Here is a 16,565-nt window from a genome sequence, read left to right as displayed (position 1 = left end):
TAAAATATATTTACATTTTCACTGTTTTGTGGGATAGGCTATTTGGTGTATTCTGACCTGATTAGCCATTTCGGCTTATTTTAGGACAAACAATGCATCTAACTTGACATTACTTTTAGGCAACATGTAGAAACAAACACCTATTTTATGAGAAAACATGGTTTTCTCCACGCCTTGTGCTCTAAATCTGCCAGTTTCATACTGTTTAATGACTTTTTCTCACATGGACAGATTGGCATGATTATGCATTCACTATGCTATGAACCGTTATAGGGGTGGTCAAATTGATGTCTATTATTTTATTTATTAACATTATTATTTAAAATACAGATCGGAGTGTACTTTTTTCAGTTACAAAGGCCTGACACCCCCCACACATCTTGTTTTGACGTCCTTCAGATGTCCCGTCAATCCCCCCAAACCCTCCTGTAATTCGCACCCTGGTTGTACAGAGTATTATATATGCAATCAATTAAATTACCCAATAAATTGTATTTTTTAACATCCACCCCGACTCTAACCCTAAACCCAACCGTCACAGTAGTATGAAAAATATTAATTATTGTTATACAGTGTCATGAAAAAACGCTGCTATACTGATGAGCATAATCGCACTTCCGGTCGGCCGCGTATCTGATCTACACTTTATCCGTCATAGCTCATTACAATAAAGCTGACTTCACACTGGTGAAGATGCGCCACGTCCCTCCTCGAATCTTATTGTCGCCGGCTCACATTGAAAATTATTGACTTCCAGTTACTTTGACGCTCTCGCCACATTCGGTGTGAACGCACAGTAACACTTGTTATTAAAATTACAAAACACACACTGGTGCATCTCTATGTATTGTGTGTTGTCTCATTACAATATAAAACATCTTCTTTAATTAGTGTCCTTAAAGCAAATGCATGTAAAAATTGCATGCGTGTAATTTTAGAAAATGTAAATGTTTATTTGATAATTTTTATTAATATTTTGCAGACTTGGAATAATTGAACTCTATTTCAAAATAATGAAAGGAAACACACCTTCCCAGTAACAGCAGACCACACTTTGAGCGTGTTGTCGTCTGAGCCGCTCACTATGCGGTTTCCACAGAACTGGAGGCAGGTGATGACATGGTCGTCATGGCCTTTCAACACCTGGAAATGGAAGATGGCACAGGAGGGAAAAAAAGATGATTAATTACAATTTGAGCAGAATGCCAGTATTTCAGCGATGTGTGAGAGAATGACGTCAAACTGCTGATGTGGCAATTGAAACTGTGACAGGTCCACCTGATCACCATAGTAACAAACAAGTGCTTTGCAACCTTGCTGCTACAGTCACACAAATAATAAACAATTTCAAACTCCTGCTAATGAAACACATCTGATTAACTCGTCAGTTCTTCAGTAGAGACTCCAACACCTGAAATGAATGAGTCAGCACAGGAAGATATGGGAGGAGAAAAGTAAAACAGCTGGTTTCTCTTCAGGAACGGTGTTGGGAAATACTAAAGTAAGCAACTGTTTCTGCATGTCTGGTGCAGCTAATAACATCAAATTCATATTTCTGACACACACTGCACCTTTAAGATGATTTCTTAGCAGCTCTTTACAGGCTGGTGCAGGCGTTTTCTTAAACATTAGCACTAATATCTGTTCCAGGTCTGAGCCCCAGGTGACAGGCTGATGAGTGTCTCTCTAAAGGAATTCAAAATTAGACATCCAAGTGATTAAAGTGATTTAATAGATTGCCTTCCGTTACAGTGAAGCAAAGAAATGAAAGCAGGTACCATGTATCTCTGTATCTGTTCAAAACTCGAGGATCATTTTTTTAAAGAATGTAATGTAAAGTGTATTTATATAGTGCATTTATCATGTATGGCCATAGAGCCAAAGCGCTTGACAATCATGGGGGGTGGGGGGCATCTCTCCACACCACCACCAGTGATGCGACGGCAGCCAAAAGATAACGGTGGAGTGGAGAGACATTGACAGAGCCAATTCAGTGAATGGGGATGATTAGGAAGCCATGATGGGTAAGGGTAAATGGAGGGAATTTGGCCAGGACACCAGGGTTACACCCCTAATCTTTACGAGAATTGTGGTGGGATTTTTAAAGACCACAGAGAGCCAGGACCTAAACAACAGCAACAACAGGAATCTAAAAGTGTGTTGATATTAGAGACGTACCGATTTTTCAGCAACCAAAAATGTATCGTCTGAAAATGTTATGCCAATTAAAGGACTCAAATGGAAGCATTAACAACTTATATCGAAATATATATCGTTATCCTTCAATGTGGAAAATAATTATCGAGATTGCATTTTTCCCAGCCTTAACATGAGTTTCTACATAAAGTGACTGTTCTATTACCTCAAACGAAAAAGAGACACTAATGACTGGTTTTGTGGTCTATGGTCCTATTAATAAATTAAACAATATTACATTATAATGTATTTATTATGACATATTTCCGGGACACTTCTCCAAAGTATTGAATTACACTTGTCACTGTCCCAGTGGTCATCAGACTGGACATAAACGCAAGGAATCTCATTAAATGTGATGTTATTAACACATGAATCAAGTCTACATAAGATGTATGAAGTAGAATGCGTGTCAAGTAGAGGTGTAAACCAAAAGTGATGAAGACTACTACCTTAGGTGACTTGAGGTCTCCTCTCCTCCAGTTGGTGTCTATTCTGTGTTGTCTGATGTAGGCACTCTTCCAAGGACTGTGTGTGAACCCCGGCTTGATGACCTTCCTTCTCTTTATGTGCAAGGGCTCATCAATACCTGCAACAGAGATGGGGTTTATGTTGGTGACACTAATGATTCAATGCATAATTCCACTTGGCCTACAAGAAATAAGTCAGGGAACTATTTAATATATTTGTGTTGTGGTTAAGCGATACATTTCAAAAGTCAAAGAGTTTATGGGGGAGGTAAAAAAATATATATATTACCTTCTTCTTTGCATTTTTCCTTCCAGAGCAGGTTGTCCTCTGCTAGAATACGCCAGTAACGACACGTCTGAGCTGCCTGAAGCAGATCCTTTGGCTCCAGAAATGACAACACGTGCAAAGCCAACTACAACAAAACAGAGACAGAAAGAGTCCGACATCAGGAACATCAGAAGAGGGTGAGACTGATGGAGAACCTCTTTATTTTATACAATGTTCTCTATTCCAAAAATGTATGTATGGATGTGCGTGTACAGTATGTGCGTGTTATTTTGTGACATATCAGGACACAAATTTGTATAATGACTAGTTATGACACAGGCATTAGAAGCAGAGGGTGACGTTCTCATTTTTCAAAAGCTTATGAAGCTAAATATCAAATAGAATGAGTTTCAGAGTTTCCTGTGAGTAATGGGTTTAGGGATAAGGTTGGGTTAGGGCAATAAATACAGCTTGTTCAGTTCAAAAATAAAGGAAAACCTGTGGAATTTTCCCACAAATTTATCTCACTAGCATTTACATTCACACAAAGTATGTTGCTCAGATATTCAATAAATAACTATGGGAAGCTCCTAGCATAATTAATCATATTTAAACACCTGATGACATCAGTCAAGTGATGAAGTACACATTGTTCCCCCTTGTTCTCACATTTTCAAGTGTGCTTCCACTCTGCAAAGACCTCTGTGAAGACAAAGCATGTCCAAACAGTTCCACCAAATCTTACGCAATCTATCATAAAGGTTGCAGTCTGAGATTCCACAATGCGTACAGTATTAGCCTGAAGGAGCTTTTTCCACAATCTGCCTCGATCAGGCAGACAGACACACCCTGCATACTACTGCACCGACACTGAACATAAACAACACATGACAGGTGAAGGAGGACAAGAACTGCAAGCTGAAACAGCGACGGAGAGAAGAGAGGATGAAAGGAAGAGGGCTGCTATTAAAGAAAAGAGAGAAGGAAAATGTGGGGGAGGGGTGGTTTCATCTCTGTATTCGTGTGGAGAAGCTCAGAGTTGTAAGATCTTTAGTTGTAAGAGGTGTAACAGAGGACATGTCTGTCATTGGAACTCCAGCACTTGCTTTGCTTTAAGAGGTCTGTGAAATATTAGAGCAATGAAGTGGAAGTCTGTTAAAAATAAAGGAAATTAAATGATCTGCAAACACATCAGGATTTTGGGAATTTCAATCCATGAACCGCTATAGTTTACTACTCGGCTATTTAAACTCACTTACGCATTAGGAAAAGTATTCATAAGGTGTTTATTGAATTTGTACAGGAAAATTGCCCACATACCAAAATGTCAATGAGGGAACGAGCTGATTTTTCAACATGTTTAAATTAGATTTTTTGAATTTCATACAAACTACCAGTTTAAAAAAAATAATAAATACCATGACAGCTTGTTGGGTGTCATATACACCTTTTTGATGAGGGAAGCTCATTCAGAACAACAACCTTATTAAGCATTGCTTATCACAAGTTTAAGGCATAAAAAAAAGAAGAAAATCATTTTTATGGTGATCTTGATTGTTGTATTATCTAACATGTCTGCTACTATAGCATTAGTTTTAACAAAAATCATCTGCTGGAGTCTATTGCAGATGCAAGTACTCAAACATGAGTATAAATATAGCAGCAAACACATACAGTGGGCAACTGTTCACAGACCAGCCTGTCCATTCCAATTTGGTGAACAGCCATAAAAGCTGATAGCATCATCAAAAGCATATATAATTCATTGAAAGCCTAAACTTTTAGATAAGGTATGAGTTAAACAGTATATAAATTACTATTAAAATCTATTCCTCTTTAAAATCAAGGAATGGAATTTTTGCTTCCAGAAGCAGACCACTGACTGCACCTTATTGCACATAATGCATTTTGAATTAATCTTTTGAGGGTGAAATATTTACCATTTCAAAACCAAAGTTTGTTAGAATAGTAGCCTCAAAACTTTGAAAGACAATGACCCTCAGGCATTGCGAATAAATATGCACTCAACATAAATTAGTGTAATTTATTTAATTATGATACATTTCCACTCATTTTGAATTGTGCTTTTCCATCATATTTTAGGCAAATGGAACTGAAGAGCAAATTTAATTCTGAATCAATGATGTCAAATCACTTTCATTTGAAATACCTTGTGATTACTTTCATCTGAAACACAGCTAACTCTTGTTGAGCCAATTAAACCTCAATCACTTCATTTGAACAACCAACATTGTGTTATTGCAGTTCATACTGCTTTACGATGCTTACTGCTGATGCTGCGGTCACACTGCATTTTTCTCCTCATAGACTTTCCTTCTTATGCTTGCGAATGCATCAGACTAGAAACTCAAGCTCGTGCGACAAGTTTCGCAGTTTGTTGTGTTGCAAAGTTCAAGCTTGGTGAACGCTGATCTGCGAAATCGCATCACTTGACTGCGTGAGACCAATCTCTGAACAGAAATTAAAACATGGACCAATCGCTCGCTTTTTTTAAATGCCTTATCATCTTGTTGGATCCTGCCCCTTTTCACAGTGCCATACTACAAAATTTCACATGCTCAAACTCGTGTGACCGCAGCTTTATTGTAGTTCATACTAAACTGCTTTAACGATGCTTACTGTTGACTAAAGCTACGGTCACACCGGGCTGTGTGTGCGAAATTCTGCTGTGCGGCGCTGCGAAAATGGGCGGGATTAAACAAGCTTATTAGACATTAAAAAAGCAAGCGATTGCTCCATGTTTTAAACTCTGCCCAGAGGGGTTGTGTTTTGATCCTCGATTGGTCTCATGCAGTCAAGTGATGCAATTTCGCAGGTCAGAGTTCACCAAGCTTGAACTTTGCACTGCAGCAACATGCGAAACTTGACGCATGACCCTGCGTTTCCGGTCTGACACATTCGCGTGCGTTTGAATGGAAGTCTATGGGAGGAAAAGTCAAGTGTGACCGCAGCTTAAGACTGATCTCAGAACTAGCATTAGCACAGTTATGGCTAATAATTATGTGGATTACTCTCACCTGGAACACAGCTAACTCTTGTTGAGCCAATTAAATCTCAATCATTTCATTTGGACAACCAAAATTGTGTTATTTAGAGCCAACTTAACTGCTTTAACGGTGCTTACTGTTGACTGAGACTGATCTCAGAACTAGCATTAGCACAGTAAACAAACAATAAAGTTTTGAATAAAACTGCCAACTCCTAAAGCATTAGTGCTACCATTCTGCAAGGTAGTAAAACAAAACTTTACTTGATATTCTTCTAAATCTTCAAACTAAATGGAGATAAAACTCCAATAAGACTTTCAATTAACTTAAAACACTTAAGATTCATTTTATGGTTAATCATTTTTCCCTATTACCACTATCAAAGCAACCAAAAACCCACATAAAACATGCTGGAAACCACATATTCACAATCCAGTTACACAAACATAATTCCTTCATGTTGTCACGACAAAACTATTAATTTAACTTATTTATACTTATATATTTATTTATTTTTTACAAATTTAAGTGGATTGAACAAAAAATAAACATGAATTGTGCAGTTTCCACTCATTTTAAACAAGTATTTTTAGCAAGCAGTCAAAATGTATTTATTGTTTTATGCAAGAGATTTTAGGGTTCTATTTACCTCTCGGGGTAGCAGTGAGATGAAATCTCTCTGAAACTGCGGTTCGATCACCTGCATCATGTGTTTGACCTGCGTGGGCTCACAGCTGTCGATCAACTCATCCAGCGCAAGCAGCTTCTCTGGGCCACTCCAGCTCTGAAACACACAACAGTACATCATTTTACACCAACAACATCTTTTAATTAACAAGCAATGCAGCAAACCATTTCCTGAGCAAGTTATTTCAGATATGAACTTAACCACGACAGCGCTGGCGAGTCAAGTAGGGAACTTCCCAGAGTTTGTTTTCCCTATATTAATCTGCGGTCAATTTCATATAGTTCAATCAAAACGTTTGGCTGCTCTCACGGTGTTCAGAGTTTAATTCGCTCGCAGTGAGGACGTGCTACACCACAGAGATTGAGCCAAAGTCATTCCGCTCTGAAGCGCATCAAATGAGGGAGGAAGATTGCTCAGGGATGTTTATGATGGAAGAGGGATGCACAAAAGAGGACTATGGGGAGGTAAAGCACCAGTAATTTACTACTGAAACGCTTCAGCTGGGAAACTCAGATTTGTTGTCACAGGCTGGTTTATGTCTATATGTGTTTATGCAACCATAACTGCTATTTTTAAAAGTGCAAACTCGTCAGACACCATTAAACAGGTGCGCTAAATCAGATTAAAATGTGTGGATTTTTAAATGAACAAACTAAAACTAAAAAATTTAGTTGAAGATGCAGGCTATTTTAGACAAAAAAAATCTATGAATAGCAAAAATGATAGACGAATTATTATTATTATTTATTATTATTATTATTATTTATAATAATACATTTTCGAACATTTATGTTCAAGCTGTTCAAACATTTGGGTTCAGTTTTCTTTTTAATTAACATTAATTCAGCAACAGAGACACTATCAAAAATGACAAAGTCCCTTTACAATGCTATAAAAAATATGTAACATTATATATAAAATATAAAACACAAATAATTGCTGTTGTTTTGAACTTTCTACTGATCCAAAAATGCAGGATTTTCCATAAAAATATTAAGAACCAGAAGTTTCAACAATGATCATTTCCACACAATTCTTTCATGCTATCCCAACAGAAATCGATTAAGTTAACTTAATAGTTTTTTCTTTTTATATTTTACAAATTTAAGAGGAAGCAAAAAAACCCTGAAAATATGTTGATTCAGTTTATTTTAAATAAGTCAGGGCTCAACAATAAGGACTGCCTGACACAAGCAAGCAATGTAGACAGGACCTTTACTGACCCGATCTGGTCAACGGATTGCTGCCTCGTCACTGAAATTTAATTTGCCAGCGACTATTTGTCAATTACATGCAAATATTTATTCTTTTTTTAAATCGAGAAACAGATTGTGCTTTTAAGCCTTTAACTGCTACCTTCTCTGTGATGTGGTAAACACTATATTGCATTTCGGTTTCTCTTATCTGATTGGATGTTGTGAGCATGTTATTTTTTTCCGTATAACCAGTAGAGAGAGACAGCAACATGACGGCAACATCAAATTATAAGGCTAAAAGAAAACGGCTGCTTCTAACGTCTTGAAAACATCTGAAAAAATGAAGTGATGTTCTGCACTTCAGTTTGCCATCGGTTTAGAAGGTTAGCCACCTTTTGTTTTGCAATAAAATACCTGCACATTTTCAATAGACCATTTTAAGGTGTTCAATGTCATTGGCCCATGAACATTTCCTGCTTATAATCAAACTTTCATAACAGTTACAAGAGGCAATTCAATCATAACTTAATGTTAAAACAGCTAGCATAACTTTATCAATATGTGACGTATTTTGGATTCTCGGAAGCTATAGAAATTAAAAATGTAACAGCAAATACGTTGGGACCATTGTTTTTGTTTACATCCCTCAAAATGGTCTATACTGCTATAATTTGTTTGCATAACATTTTGAATTTTGCTCATACATTTATTAACATTTTAAAAATATTTTATTTCTAGTTTCACACACATTTGACACATTATTTAAAATGTGTGGCCAAGGAATTAACTTTTCTTTTTTTTAAAGGGGGGAGGGGGGTAGTTAAGTGAAAAAATTGGGGAGTAAAAAAAAAAATAAATAAAAAAAAATAAAAATAACAAAAATATCGAAAACACTGGCCCAATCAGACCAGAAGAAACAATCCTTAGCGTTGAAACCTGTAAGTAGTTTGAACAAGCAGCTACAATAATTTTAGTAATGTTTCATGGTAATATTAGCAGAACAGCATTATTTCTGAAAAACCATGTGATCAACAATTAATATATATTTTTGTTTGTCCACATCAAAATACCTCCACACATTTTTATAACTTTAGAACTGACTTTTCCAAAATCACAAATTTGAATCCCCTGCCAGGCTTTCCATGACTGTCTCAACTTTGAGCTTACTAAAAAAATGACAAGGTTGCAATTCTAGTGGCTGACTTCAACCCTGAGCACACAGAACTGCCACTAAGATCCATCACCACAGGCTTCCACTGTAGAATGCAGAAATGAGACATTTAATGTGAATCACGTAAGCGATACTGGAGCCCAGAGCTGCTGACTCACAGGGAAGCGGGGTGTCATTTGCACCTCCAGAAATAAGCCTTACAATAAACTCAGAACAGAAACAAACAACTCATTAAGCACCGACAGAGAAAACAAGCAAATTCTGAAATTACGGCACTGGCACGATCGACAGGAAGGAACACATTACTATTGATTCTATCTTAAGACAGCATCTAACGACTCGCCTTTGACGTCATGAAGGATTATGTCCACAACCCCCGTGCAATTTTATTAAAGGATTTTGTGTGGAAAGGGAAATCTAGTATGAGTCTCGAAGTTAATTCGAAAGAAGCCAGAACACATCTTGGGCGAAACTTTCAGCATTAGGCGAAAGCTTCTTCATCCTTTCAGTCAACACAGGTATCTGCTATTTCATGCCAGAGCAGCTTCGTTAAGCCTGAGGACTGATCAAGCCTGTAATTATCCGTAAGGCAGAGCAAACACCAACTGAGGTGGATCCTCGCTTTTCTGTCGAGGCTTGAATTGTTTTTCTAGTGTGACAGATATGACGATTCAAATTGCTGCAATCTTACGTCATTACAATTGTACATGCTTAAATAGTTAGTTTAGACTCTGCCAGATCTTTGTACCAGCACGTAATCCATGCCTTAAAAGCAAAAGTAATTTCCTGCCAATTCCATCAGTTGCTTCTTCAGTTGTGGCCATGTTGCACTGATACATTCACTCATTTTAATTTAGTTAGGAATAGAGTGTAGGAACTATGACGTCAATTTGTATAGAAAAACCCAAAAGCAAGTTAGCATTTTAGCAGTTCCGGTTCCCTCATCCCAAAGTGTACCAAAGGTTTTTTTTTTTTTTTTTTTTGCTTTAAATGGGATTTCGGTTAAATAGCTTAAATAAGGTTCGTAGCTTCCACAAACTAAAGATACTTTCATGTTTTAGTCTACGACATAATACACATCAGTTACATCCAACTCTTGATTTTTTAAAAAATTTTAATCGGTTAAGCTTCATTAAAAAGACGGTTGCTATCAAGTAGCTCGAGCTGAACTGGTCTGGAACGCAGCTCGCTTATATTGGACATTTCTGCTATTTAGGTATTTTGATAAACAGTATTTTATAGTTTATTATTTTTCTAATTGGGAATTCATATTGTTTGTAGATAATGCCTTCATTTGTGGAGACCATTATGACAGATTATTTTGTTGATCATTTATTTTAATGAAACGATATAACGAGGATCAAGTGCAGCCTGTCTCTTACGTGCTCTCAGTAATGCAAACATGTGAATAATTCGTAAAAATACATAAATATTAACTGTCATTTTAACATGATTAATTGATTTTTCGTCGTTTTTTTCTTCATTTGAACACATTTTACTATCATAACTGCAATATTTACACTCCTCAATTTATAGCATATGTGGCTGCATTTTTGCTGTACTTCGTGACAAAAGCACACTGAATGTTGTTCTCCATCCATGATGGAACTTGCAAGCATTTGATAGACCTGTCAATTACACCCCATCACTAAAGGCAAGGGGGACGTATGCACGTGCACGATACACTTGTTTAATTGTGTGTTATAATACTATCTAGACACATTTGTAAAACAAACAGAACATGTTTTAAAACTTTTACAACAACCATAAAGCAAAGGAAATTTATTTCCCATGTAAAAACTTTCCAAAAGGTACATAGGTCTATATACAGATGTGTTTTTGCGTATTCGTATGTGTTTATAATATATAATGCTATATTATATTATATATAAAATATAATATAACATATTATGTTTATATATAGCGTGGATTATAATATAATAAATTGAGAGAGTAAATCTTTGTCATAGACCATATTTCTAAAATTAAGCTTGAAAAGTTGTCATTAGCAGGGTGGTGCTGATGTCACAGACAAATGCCCCGAAGGCACTGAAGTCCGTTTATAGCCTAATGTTAGCTTTTCAGTACTTGCGTTTGCATGTAAGCTCCATAAGTGCTAAAAGCTGTATTTTCATGTGAGGACTATCTGGTTGGACAAAACTTGTAAATGTAATGAACTGTGTTTAAACACAGAGCTTATTATTTGCAATCTTCGAAAATCCTATGGTAAAATACTATGGGGATTTTATTGAGGCAACCAGTTTTATATGCTAGCAGCCGATTGGCCTACAAGGTGACATCATAGTCTATACAGCTAGATAGTGTAGCCACAAACTGAGAATAGCAATTTAACACAACTTATCATAAATTTAGACAACATTAATCTAATTTTGTCATTTGCTTTAAACTTTGGTCACTCTATACTAAGCTGTTACTTTATTTTAATTTATTTTCAAAGCAAAAAAAAAAAACTTTGGAAGCTCAATTTATTCCCTCATTTCAAATTTGTTAAATTTAATTGAGAAAATTAATTCATTAGAACAAATTCTCAATTAAACCCCAAATATCCTGCTGCTTTAATTTAGCTCCAAATTAAAATGGGAGAACTAAATAGTACACGCATGGCCAAAACAAAACAACAGAAATCAGACAGAACGTGCTGCTGCTTATAAGAAAACAAAAAACTAAATCTCTAGAGTCTGATGATGAAGTCTGGATTATTTAAAGCTGCAGTAAAAGAGACGATGTATGGTCATCTATGATTGAAATTGCATTAAGTGACAATTGTAAGTGGATCAAAATTGTTAATGCAGGGATGTGGTCAGCCGAGGACAAAAAAAGGAGGACAAGATCTTCAAACTTAAAAACAAATATAATAATAATAATAATAATAATAATAATAATAATAATAATAATAACAATAATTAAAATAAATAAATATAAAATTCTAAAAAGAATAAATAAATTATATTCTTTATATAAACATTTGTTATTGGCCACACAATTTAAATTTTACCTTTTGTTTAATCAGTTTAAATGTTTAGCAGTTTAATAGTGACCCAAGTAATATTTGAAAGGTTTATACTTTGGGCCTCAATGTCGGGACAGATCCACATAGTGCCGATAGATGGCACCACTAATTCGGTTAGTTCTCTTGTGTCTTGTACTTTCCCTGTAATTAAGTCGACTCTTTATTCCATGTGATAAATTAACTACTACTCAACAATTATCAAGTCCAGTTGAATTGAGTAGCCTAATATCCTTAAACATTCCACATTGAAAAAAATAAACATACATCGTTAGCAAGAGTTTATCACTTTCACTTTCCTTCGGCGTAGTGCCTGTTTTCAATAGCCTAGCTTTAATTAATTATAAAATATATTTTTATAAACTATCACTATCATCTAAACTTTCAGGTATTAAATTTGAGGTGCTAGGCTTTAGCACTGAATTAATGAAGACACAAGGACAGATGACTTGCAGAGAAAAATAACAAATGTGTGTCCTGCAGCTGTATTTATAATGTACAATGAGCGCATGTGGGCGTGATATGCAAATCTGAACGCAGAAAGTGTGAACAGCCACACCCGCATTCAAAGCGATTTCATAATCTTGCATATTGTCAGCGGCTTCATCACATTATAGGACTAAACAATATCATTATGTTATGTACACAGCAGCCTAGGTAGGTCGACAATTACATCCCCGACAGACGTCCGGAATGAAGCAGGTCGTCTGCTTTGATGACGATGAAGACACCCCTTCAAAAAAAAAAAAAAAAAACCCTTCGGATTTACGCAAATTACAATTACAATTATAAATTATTTTTGAGCTCTGAAAATACAGAAATCTGTACTTATACAGAAAAAAAATCAAATAAATACAAATCACATCCCTGTTAATGATAATAATAAAAATAAAAAATAACTAACAATAAGCCCTGACCACTACTTTGCATTATACACTTGCAGTGATACTAGTTTATCTCCGTCTGTAATGTCTTGCATAAACTCAATGAAACTGATTGGCTGAGCTTACCTGAAAGGTGCGGAGCCACTCTTGGAGGCCTGTGGGAGGCTGGATGGATGTAATCCGTCGTCTCTGCGGAATCTGCCCATTGACCGCTCGCAGGTCTCCAAATGTTGCTGGGTATTGCTGTCCTGTGGGACTGTGTTTGGGGGGGCAGGGGGTAGAAAAAAAAATTGAAAAATAGTTAGACTGAGCAGAAAGAGAAAAAACATGCTTTAAAACTCATTCAATGAAAGCATGTGTAACAAAACTATTCTGGTGAAGAATTTATAACAAGTCGCTGACAGGAGACATCTGTATTTTGGTAATTTAAGAATATGAAAAGGCCAGAGCAAGCCCCTATTTTATAGGCCATTTCTAAACAAAATGGCTCAATGCATGTACTGTGGATATGAAAATTGGAGGCTTTATTTCAAAACAATAGTTTGAGAATTACAGCCAAAACCAAAGCGGTGAGCGTGGACTGAATCTGTGCCAGATGTACACTACAGTCCACTTGTGCCGCTGTTGTGGTCCAACATTAGACACAACATGACCATTTACCTCAGCCTCAGAACTCAATCAGACAGCATGGTTTCACTCAACCACCTGCTCCAAACCATTAATTTTGATGTTTATCTTCACGGAAACTAGACCCTGACAATTAAACTGAGAGACACACTTTGTTTGGACACTCCAATAATTTTAAATAGACAATCAAATTAATTTTTAATTCCAAGATTGTAATAATTTTTTGTTGAGTTGTTAAATTAAAGAAAAGGAAAATATTATATAAATTGTTGAAATATTGATTTCTGAGATGCCGCAAGTGCAGAGACCGTAGTGTACGACATGATTTTATATAAAATTTACTTTAATGTGTGATATGACTAAAAAGTAGTCATAAACAAAGATTTTCTCAATTCAAACAGTATTTTATACGTCACGCCTTAACAAGCGGACAGAAAACTTTCTGGGAAGGACAGAAGGACAAAATGTTGATGTTCAAAGATGGCAGATGGCAGATGATCGAGGTGTCAGCCATGTATACATATCTGTGACTTATTTCATTACAAAATGAATGAATTTACATGAATCTCTTGAAAACAATGATTCATTGTCAAATAGTCATTTTTACCAACAAGTCATTTGCACCTTTTTACTTTCAAAAGTTAATTTACCATATTTTCAGCAACATCAGTGTTCATATCCCAACTATAAACCATTATGCCACTACAACTGTGATAACTTTGATTTTTGTAACACATAAATAGCAATACTATGCAGCTAAAAGGACAGTTTTCATAACATGACAACTGGGTCAAATGGACATATGAATATCCATTTGTCAAAGGCAGAGCAGATTCATTGTCAGAGGCATTAAATGGTGTGGTTGTTTGAATTAAGATGGCGATCTTTAAATGATTAATCATGCAGCTCTCATGGGAACCCCTTATTCCCTTTTTTATCATTATAATATAGAGTCAAAATATATTCAAAACAGTATGTATGCAAACTATTAAGAAGAGAAGCACATTCCCACTTGTGGTGAGAAAGGGACACAGAGTTGTCCCATGTCAGCAGTCCTTACTCTATGCGTGTGTCTCTGGGGTCCCAAACTAACACCAAAAAGACGATTCAGCACTCCTTTCCTGCACTCTACTTAACTAGGAATAGATTTCGCTAGTGTAGAAATGAACAGATGAGGATGAGGGAGGAAAGAGAAGAGGCTACCTGGCAGTGAAGTCTTCTACAAAATGGATTCATATTTAATGGGATTTGAGACCGAGATGCATCAATTACCCAACACACAACTGCTGCCTGGTTGGTTGAATTCTGTTCTACTGGTACAGTAAGAACCACAAGACACACCAGCTTTCTGACAATAAGGCATGAATGCTTGTCAGAGAGGACTTGAGGTTGGGATTGCAGACCATGGAACCATTTGAATGTCGACATTTAAGTTGAGTGACAGTGTTATTTGTGAACCATTAACTGGCACCAAACAAATAAAAAATAAAATAAAAACTAGATCTGCAATTGCTGATGGTTATAGAAGTACCTGCAAAAGTAGCAAGTTCCAGGTATTTTTGCAGTGTAAAGGCAGCTTGATTATATTTATTCAAGACCACAATTTGGAGTGCAAATATAGCTATGCTTCAAAATAAATTGCAAATTTAGAACACAAAAACAAAAATAAATCACAAATAAAGCTTCATTTCAATACTCTGTGGTCAAAAGAGCCCAATGATCAACTTGAGCAAAATTGTGGAAACCACTAAAGCCTTTTTTTTGATTCAATACTTGTGGTTTAAAGCGTGGGGAAAATGAACACCATGTTCTTTAGTGCTCAAGGGCAGATTCCTTAAGTCTGGGAGCGACAGCGTGTCAGACAGTAGGAGGTTATTGTAAGCAAACATCTGAAAACATTGCTTAAAATTCAGGCAAATCCATAAGACATTTTTGATGCACAAAGATTTCATGTTGTAAATCTGTTTCCAATACATCCTATTTTAGTTATCTATATCCATCCAGGATTTTTGATTGCTATCTTAAAATCTGCATGAAACATATGAATTGAAACCTGGCAAACAGATACCCTGTAATACAATAAAGACTATTTTCCATTTAAAAATGTCACACATGATCCTTCAGAAATTGTCATTTTCTTCTTGGTGCACAGGAAATGTTTCTTCAATGAATACATTAATAAAGAAAAGCTTGTGTAGTTTGCTTTTATGGAAACTTTTATATGCTTTTTCAAGTAGTACATGATCCATGAATAGACTATTGAAAGCATGTAATGCAGATCTTTTGTAACATTCAGGGCTTGACATTAACACCCGCCAAACCTCCAAATGTGGGTAGATTTTAGCTGTGGTGGGTTTAGGCCGGCTCACACTGTGCAATTTTTTTTATAATCCTGAAGGATTGTAGCATGTCAGACTGCATGAACATGGCTCCCATGTCACACTAAGATCAGCTGTCAGAAAGTTAGACTGAACGACAATGAAGACGTGCCAAACACGTAAGAAACCCCTGTGGTGTGTGACGTCATCCACCAGTGACACTTTCACTATCCTGTGTTCTAAAATGATTTTTCACAGCAAACGTAAACAATCTGTATGTTTTGTACATGGCGTGTCTCAATAATAAAACCAAGAAGAAAAAAAAACAGTTTTAACATTTCCCTGCAGTCATTTGATTTGTCGCATGGATTGCGTTATCAAATTCGGAGATCCTATTGGTTCTTGGATTGACGGTCAATGCAGCTGTTGTCACACTGCAGGAAAGTGTGTGAAATTTTCTGACACTGCCAGAACCTCATCGGGGGAAAAATCTGATCACAACGGGCAAAGCGGCCGTCAGTGAACATGTCAAACCAACGATCAAAGATTTTAGCCTAGGGTAACAGCAATCTTTTAGGATTTCATAAATTTGCATCAGATGACAAAATTGTGGCTGAAATCTCAGTGTGAGCAGGGCTTTAGACACCCACACTTACTAGCCACTTTGGCTGGTTAAATTTTTTTTTTTTAAATTGCTAGTGCCGGCTCGTT

The 16,565-nt window shown here is 36.2% G+C and overlaps 1 protein-coding gene across 4 annotated transcripts in view; it reads right to left on the bottom strand.

The window, feature by feature from the left end:
• The window catches only part of fbxw7 (F-box and WD repeat domain containing 7), a 276,839-nt gene that overhangs the window by 28,469 nt on the left and 231,805 nt on the right, over positions 1-16,565 (bottom strand). For 3 of the 4 annotated variants that reach the window (XM_056459563.1, XM_056459572.1, XM_056459581.1), the window contains 5 exons: positions 13,036-13,165; positions 6,592-6,726; positions 2,956-3,079; positions 2,649-2,785; positions 1,030-1,143 (listed from right to left, as the gene is read on the bottom strand). In XM_056459563.1, coding sequence (XP_056315538.1) covers positions 1,030-1,143; positions 2,649-2,785; positions 2,956-3,079; positions 6,592-6,726; positions 13,036-13,165 — 640 coding nt within the window. Of the gene's footprint in view, positions 1-1,029; positions 1,144-2,645; positions 2,786-2,955; positions 3,080-6,591; positions 6,727-13,035; positions 13,166-16,565 lie in introns of all 4 variants that reach the window. The other variant, XM_056459555.1, reaches the window with a different exon arrangement.

This window comes from Danio aesculapii, chromosome 1 (genome assembly GCF_903798145.1).
Source record: "Danio aesculapii chromosome 1, fDanAes4.1, whole genome shotgun sequence".
In the NCBI taxonomy this organism is placed as follows: domain Eukaryota; kingdom Metazoa; phylum Chordata; class Actinopteri; order Cypriniformes; family Danionidae; genus Danio; species Danio aesculapii.
The sequence above is the reverse complement of the archived record's forward strand: the minus strand, read 5'-3'. Positions and strand labels throughout refer to the sequence as shown.